Source organism: Rhincodon typus, unplaced genomic scaffold (genome assembly GCF_021869965.1).
Source record: "Rhincodon typus isolate 14 unplaced genomic scaffold, sRhiTyp1.1 hic_rhity00003091, whole genome shotgun sequence".
Taxonomy (NCBI): domain Eukaryota; kingdom Metazoa; phylum Chordata; class Chondrichthyes; order Orectolobiformes; family Rhincodontidae; genus Rhincodon; species Rhincodon typus.
In genome coordinates, this window is record NW_025968729.1 from 1 (window position 1) to 8,352 (window position 8,352).

General features: G+C 44.8%; 1 protein-coding gene across 1 annotated transcript in view; it reads right to left on the bottom strand.

Annotated features, from left to right (window-relative positions):
- Positions 1 to 4,885: 4,885 nt before the first annotated feature.
- Positions 4,886 to 8,352, bottom strand: part of LOC125481686 (roundabout homolog 2-like) — a gene marked incomplete at its 3' end in the record, with an annotated part of 10,728 nt that continues 7,261 nt past the window's right edge. Inside the window, exon 4 of the mRNA XM_048593552.1 lies at positions 4,886 to 5,024. Within this exon, the coding sequence (XP_048449509.1) occupies positions 4,886 to 5,024 (139 nt within the window). The remainder of the gene's footprint in view (positions 5,025 to 8,352) is intronic.

Below are 8,352 nucleotides of genomic sequence, written 5' to 3' on the forward strand. Positions count from 1 at the left end.
CAGCATCAGAGGAGCAGGAAAGCTGATGTTTCAGGTCGGGATGCTTCTTCAGAAAATTTCAGATCCTCACATATTGTGTTTCAGAAATATAGGGAATGCTGAACCAACCCAAGTCTAGGGGAAGTGATGGCCTAGTAGTATTATTGCTGGAATGTTAATCCAGAGACCCAGGTTCAAATCCTGCCACAGCAGATGGTGGAATTTGAATTCAATAAAAAGAAACAAAATCTGGAATTAAGAGTATAATGATGACCATGAATCCATCTGTTTCACTGATGCCCTTTAGGGAAGGAAACTGCCATCCTTACCTGGTCCAGCCAATATGTGACTCCAGACCCACAGCAATGTGGTTGGCTCTTAACTGCCCTCTGGGCAATTCAGGATGGGTAATAAATGCTGGGCTGGCCAATGACGCCCTCGTCCTTAAAAAAATAAAATCCCACCACATCAATAGGATGCTTCTAGCTCATTAACTCAACAATTATAGAATATACCTGAGGTTTGACTGGAATGGACAGCATTTATTTGTCCAATGATCATGAATATTTCAGGATAGACTGGGTTGGCCTTGAAATGACATTCCTGGAATGAGTACTTAACTGAGGGACTTAATGTGAAGAAGGTGCCACAGCTCTTCAAACTGCAGAGAATTTTAAGAAGAAATTGAAAAAAAAAGTATCCAAAACTGTGAAGGGTTCTGACTGTGTAAGTAAGGACATGGTGTTTTCTTTGGCAGCAGAGCTGGTAACCAGAGGGCACAGAATTAAGGGAATGGAGAAAAGTCAGTTTCTTTAAACATTGAGTTTTTATGGTCTGGAATGCAGTGCCTGAAGGGTAGTGGAATCAGATTCAATGGGAACTTTCAAAAGGGAATTGGATAAATACTTGAAGAGGAATTAATTGCAGAGCTCAAGAGGAATGGGACTAATTGGATATCTATTGCAAAGAGGCACCAGGGGCTGGCTGGGATCATCCTGTTCAGTACCATTCAGTGATTCTATATTGCAGGGCAGGAAAATTGGGCAATTGTCTAGTGATCATTCTTTGTTAAACACGTCTCTTGGGTTGGCAGGTTGTGATACAGACTCAATCCTGCACCCACAGGTAGAGAAAGTTTGGGCTAACCAACCAGGACTAATGAAGGATCCCGACCCAAATTCTCTGATGCTGCCTGGCCTGCTGTGTTCCTCCAGCTCCACACTGTGTTGTCTCCGACTCCAGCATCTGCAGTTCTTACTACCTTCTATCACAGAGGTAGTTGATCCTGTTGCTTATCTAACATGATGCTCATGTGTGCACAGACAGCAATCATGAATGGGAATCTTGGCTGGTTTATTTAACTCTGGAGCACTGAGGGTCAGCTACTGCACTCCGATATTTAGCTTAGCATTAACCTGGGGGCTGGAGCTTGTGGAAGATGGTGAGGCACAGCCTTGAAACATTCCTGATTGGTAAGGGACCTCAGATAGAGTCAGAGTCATACAGCGCAGAAACAGACCTTTCAGTCCAACCAGTCCATGTTAACCATAATGCCAAACTAAACTAGTCCCACCTGCCTATGTTTGAACCATATCCTTCCAAACATTTCTTATTCATGTACTTTACTAAATGTCTTTTAAATGTTGAACCCACATCCACCACTTCCCGTGGAAGTTCATTCCACACACAAACCACGCTCTGGGTAAAAAAACTGCCCCATATGTCTTTTTAAACCTTTCTCCTCTTCAGGCTATCTAATCTGCTGGGGTAAGAGGAAATCTTTTTTGAGCTTCTGGTGAAGTCAACAATGAGTTAACTGGCATTCCAGTGCTTAAAAACTATCAGATATCTGGGACAAAATCATTTGCCTTCAATTTAAAAACATGAATTGCTGCCCAGATGCAGCTCAATACTTGTGGAAAAATGAGAATTTGATTTGCCACAGGGCAGCTGTGTGCGCTAACTTAAATCTAAGAAATGTACTCCAAAGCAAGGCTCTCTTGTATTTCACTATAAGTTCCACATCGGACAAAGGTAATCACCATGTCACATTCAGAAGGAATCATTCAGTAATTCTCGTACTTGTCTGTTTCAGCGGCAGCTCTTGTGTTTTTATTTATTCATTCATGGGATGTGGGTGTCGCTGGCTGAGCCAGCATTTATTGCCTGTTCCTAGCTGCCCACGAGAAGGTGGTGGTGAGCTGTCTCCTTGAACCGCTACAGGTTGACCCACAATGCTGCTGGGGTGTTCCAGGGATTCGACCCAGTGACAGTGAAGGAACAACGATACATTTCCAAGTTAGGATGGCGAGTGGTTTGGAGGGGAACTTGCTGGAGGTAGTGTTCCCATGTATCTGCTGCCCTTGTCCTTCCAAATATTACAGGTTATGGGTGTTATCTGAGGAGCCTTGGTAAGTTACTACAGTGCATCTTGTAGATAGTGCATACTGCTGCTACTGAGCGTCGGTGGTGGAGGAAGTGGATGTTTGTGGATGCAGTGCCAATCAAGCGGGGGCTGCTTTGTCCTGGAGAGTGTCAAGCTTCTTGAGTGTTGTTGGAGCTGCACCCATCCAGGCAGGTGAGGAGTATTCCATCACAGTCCTGACTTGTGCCTTGTAGATGGTGGACATGCTTTGGGGAGTAAGGAGGTGAGTTAATTACAACGGTATTCCCAGCCTCTAACCTACTCTTGGAGCCACAGTATCTAAATGGCTAGTCCAGGTCAGTTTCTGATCTAGCAGGGAATTCAGTGATAGTAATGCCATTGACTGTCAAAGGCGAATGGTTAGATTGTCTCTTGTTGGCAATGATCATAGCCTGACACTTGTGTCATGAAAATGTTACTTGTCACTTGTCAGCCCAAGTCTGGATATTGTCCAGATCTTGTTGCGTGTGAACACGGATTGCTTCAGTATCTGCGGAGTCACGAATGGTGCTGAACATTGTGCAATCATCGGCGAACATCCCCACTTCTGACCTTATGATGGGGGGGAAGGTCATTGATGAAGCAGCTGAAGATGGTTGGGCCTAGGACACTACCCTGAGGAACTCCTGCAGGGATGTTCCGGAGCTGAGGTGACCAACCTCCAACAACCACGACCAACTTCCTATGTGTCAGGTATGACTCCAACCAGTGGAGTGAGTTCTACCAATTCACTCCATCCGTCAGTCACTTTACTGATGATCCAGGATGGGGTGACTGAGTTAGATTTGTCCTGCTTTTTGTGTACAGAACATACCTGGGCAATTTTCCACATTATCTGGTAGCTGCCAGTGTTGTAACTGTATTGGAGCAGCTTGGCTAGGGGTGCGCAGGCTATGGGTCGCAAGTCTTCAGCACCTTTGCTGGAATGTTGTGGGGGCCCACAGCGTTTGATGTATCCATTGCCGTATCTTCAGCTGTTCCTTGATAATTATGAGTCATAAAATGTCAACGGAACAACTCACTGCCATGATGCAGCTTGGAAAGAACGGGAACGTCACGTTGTATGCCTGCGCCTGGTCGCTTTGTTGAAAGGTTGACGGTGCTCCTTGGTCAGAATCGACATATCCAGATGTGATACATACACAGCATATAGCTGGCCAGCTCACACCCCTGTCCAGTGGTGTATGAACCATCAGATACAGTTTTAGAAATTGAACAATGGCTATAGTATACTGAATTCTAGCACTAGCGCTGAAAAGCACAGATTGAAAAAAACCACAGTCTAATCCCAAAATGAATAGCATTAAAGCAGAGAAGCAGGTGTTGCAAAAGCACAAATTTTAACACAGAGACCTTACACTGAGTTAATCTTACAATTAAAATCGCAGGATGTTAAACCTCAGTGAACTTGAGACCCTCATACTTTTACCATCACAGATGTCTGCCATTCCAAAGCTGACAGCATCCACCTGGAATCTAAACAGTGCCACATTATCAGAAATTTTGCTACATTCTTCATTCACTTGTTGTACATCATGCTGGTTACTGGCACATGGCCCTGTTACCTTTCCTGAGCTACAGGATTATCTGCAATCTATCATCTTGTTTCAGCAGAAACAACGAACAGTGTGTGAGAACTGACATTCCCTTCAAAGTTACAAATTTCTTTCAAATTCAAAGGATCATCTTTCCCTTCAATCTCAAATGTTCTTTTTCTCAAGGATGTTTTCCTTATCAAGATTTGGGATGTCAGAATTATCAAGCAAATAAGCCCAGGGGCAGCACTGGATTAGATACAGAGTAAAGCTCTCTCAACTCTTTTAAACTGAAGATAATGCTCCCTCTACGTGGTACATATTAAACAATCTTAGGACAAGGACAAGGACAAGGACTGCACAGATATAGGTACAGAATGAAGCTCCATCTACACATACAAACAGAAAGCAAAGTTCTGTCTACCCTTTCAGACTGAAAATAAAGCTCTCTCTACACTGTCCCCATCAAACACTCCCATCACAGGGACAGTGTAGGATTAGACACAGAGTAAAGTTTTCTCCACACTGTCCCTATCAAACACTCCCAGGATAGGGACAGCATGGGGTTAGATATAGAGTAAAGCTCTCTTTACACTGTCCCTTCAAGCACTCCCAGGACAGGTACAACATGGAGTTTGATACAGAGTAAAGCTATCTCTACGTTGTCCCCATCAAACACTCCCAGGGCAGAGACAGCACGGGGTTAGATACAGATTCAAGCCTCTTCTACAGTGTCCGAGGCATGCCCGGGACAGACAGTGATTTTGTTAGATTTCATGATGATGATTTGGGAAGATTTCTTGGTTTGCTTTTGGGACACTGTGATTTTTGTGACTGTTCATAAATGCTGATTGATCGCAGCCTCAGGGAATAGGAAGCTCAGTGAGCCCTCAGCAACAATCATTCCAGAATCGCTGAGAGATTCCCCTCAGTTGAATCAACAAACCTGCCCCTGGCAACGTCAGTGTCATCCTTTCTCCAGCGCACCGTGGGCTGTGGGTCCCCCTGAACCTGGCAACGGAACTCGACAGAGTCGTCCTCCAACACCACCTGGTTTATTGGCCGTCTGATGAAGATCGGGCGTTCTAGGTAGCAGCAACGTGAAAAACACAAAGACAAAAACAGACAAGGCGGTTGTGAACCGAGTGGAATTGGAGGTGAGTCAACTACCAGTAATTTGCTACTTGACTGCCTTGCAGTCACAGAGAATGCCCCTGATAATTAACTTCTTTTATGAAGAGATTAACATGATTCGAATCACCTGCACCATTTGGCCGCACTGTTTAATCTCCCACAAGGGGAATCCACTTTTGCACTCAAATAAAACACATTACTCTCAAACCTGCCTTTGCATCTATTAGCAATTTGTGACCTCCAACCCTGAGCTACTGAAGTCACAATTTTGCCTCGTTTCCTGTCTTAGTCACAATCATAGGAGCATAGGAACAGGAGTAGGCCATTCAGCCCCTTGAGCCTGTTTCCCCATTCAAAGAGATCATTGCTGATCTGTAGCTTAACTCCATATACGTGCCTTTGGCTCATATCCCTTAATACTTTTGCTTAACAAAAATTTATCTCTCTCAGATTTAAAACTAACACCTGATCAGCATCCACTGCTGTTTGTGGGAGAGAGTTCCAAACATCTACCACCTTTTGTGTGTAGAATTGCTTCCTAACATCTCTCCTGAACGGTCTGGCCCTAATTCTCAGATTATACCTCCTAGTTCCAGAATACCCAACCAGTGGAAATAGTTTATCTACCCTGTCAATATAGAAATTCTAACATTGTGGAAGCAGGCCATTCAGCCCATCGAGTTCACATCGACCCTCCAAAGAGCATCCCACCCAAAACCACCCTGTAACCCTGCATATCCCACAGCCAATCCACATAACCTGCACATCTTTGGACGAGGGAAGGAAGCTGGAGCAAACTCATGCAGACACAGGGAGAACTTGTAACTCCACACAGACAGTCACCCGATACTGGAATTGGACCTGAGTCCCTGGTGCTGTGAGGCAGCAGTACTAACCACTGAGCCACTGTGACCCTCAACAGCTTGAAGACTTCAATCAGATCACCCCATAACCTTCTAAATTCTAGGGAAAACAGAGGGGACACCCAGAGAAATAAGACTCCCACTTCAGTGTGTTGAATTTACAGCATCAAAACAGGCCATTTGGCCCAAGTGGGGCATACCCACTTGTGTGCGTATTACATGCCTCTTCCCAGCTGACTCCAATTCTTTCTGTGAGCCCCTCCTTCTGTTCCTTTCCTTCTTCCTCCTGTCGGTGTATATTTTCCTTTTAAACGCATCCATACCATTCATTGGAATAATCCCTGGTGGTAACACACTCCATATTCTCACCATTCTTCTCAATTCCTGATTCAATTCATTCGCCACAATTTTATACTTACGCAGTCTTGGACTTATCCTTCCATTTTCCTCACATCCCACCTCATCTAGTCTTCGCTTTTCCTTCAAAAAAGAGTCCCAGTCTCTTCAGCCTTGCCTCTCCCAGTCATGCCTTTTGTTCCTCAAATTCGTCAAGTGCACAAATCCTTCTGTTTTTCCCCAGCACCCCCTCACCTGAAAAGTAGCCTATCTTTGTGTTAGAGTCCAGGCAGTGAGCATCCTGAGCAATTTGGCTAGAAGAGGCATCACATGGAGCCATGGCTCAGACGTGTTAACTCAGCGTTGGCTCTGGCCTGTGTAGCTGAGTATTGGACAGGGCTTGGCTGCCATCAATATGGTATCATTTGAATCACCCACAGAAGTCCTAATTTTGCAAATTCATTCAGGCAGATTTACCACTATTTCGCTGCGAGATTCCCTGAAAATTCTGCCAGATCGCTGCATGTAGTTTTTGATACTAGCCACATTTATTATCTTGCCTAAACAATTATTCCTCAGCAAGCTATTCGCCCCTGGAGGTATCACAACTGTGCCTGGCCTCTGGCCTCACACAATATCCTTTAGGCAAATATGAAGTCTGTGGCTCACAGAAATAGCCCTTTCAACCCAACTAATTTGGACTGTCATCTATCCTCTTCAGCTCATCCTTTATCTATATCCTTTCAGCTCATCCCTTAAGCAGATCCTGCTACTCCTTACTCCCCTGTGTGTCTTAGTTTCACCTCAACCACTCTTAGGGGGAACAAGATCCACATTCTCACTACTCCCTCAGTGAAGATGTTTCTCCTGAACTCTCAGTTGGATTTATTAGCTGCAATCTTGTGCTGTATAGTTTTGTTCCCGAATCCCACACCCCAACTGGAAACATCTTTTCAACATATGAAATAGGTGCAGGAATAGGCCTGATCCTGGCTGATCATCCAACTCAGTCCCCTGTTCCCACTTCCCCCACATAACCTTGGATGTCCTTGAACCCCTAGCCTGAGTGCAGACTCAGACTCCCCTCCTCAGAGCAGATCCGGCGTGGCATCCTCTCAGTATGGCTGTGGCGGTCCCTTGGCAGCCTGTAGTGGTCTTTTGGTCCGATGTGGTGGTGTGCCAACCTGGCTTGGAGGTCTCTCAGCGGCTCGTTGCGGTCTTTCAGCTCAGAGTGACCTCAACACGGACTTCTGGCTTCAAGGTGATTCAAGGCCCAGCATGGAAAAGGTTGGAAGGGCTGTTATTCTGAACTTTTTATTTCACTATTTTTCGAATGTATTCCTGCGATCTGTAATGTGGGACTTCTTATTTCTTTATTTCTCTAATTCTTTTTCCCTAAGAGCTTGTACTGAAGAATCTGTATCTAGGTCCCTTGTACCTAAGATGGCGCCATAAGTCGCGACTTGTACACTTTCCACTGTACTCACTTGAGTACGTGTGACAATAAAGCTAATTTAATTCAAACCCTTTAGCCCTAAGAGCTATGTCTAACTCCTTCTGGAAACCATTCAATGTTTTGGCCTCAACCAGAGAATTTCCCAGGCTCCCCACTCTCTGGTGAGATATCTTCCATACTGTTATGGTATTAAACCCATTCTGAACTCTGAAGGCCTCTGTTTTAGTGATCAAATGGTCAGGACAAAACTTGAATGCTGATGAGAAAAGAGTATGTTGATTCAGATTGGCTGAGGCGTTGTCATGATGAAAGCCAGAAAGGCAGACTTAGCAACCAATCATCAAAGAAAGAAGGGAATGGGTGTCAACCAATCTGCATCCTTATTTCCAGCATCAGAAAGAGGTGTGACTGTTTGCAATTTGGCATTCTTGCATTTGTCCTGATGAGCGCAGGGTGAAAAGCTTCAGCATCATATCTCTCTTTACAGCGGCACAGCACAGAGTGAGGCTGCATGGAAGGAGGCCATTCAGCCCATCATACAAATGCTGCCTCCTTGAACAAGAAAACTGGGGCAGATCTCCCAATTAAATTCAGGATGAGATAACAACGTGTAGAGCTGGATGA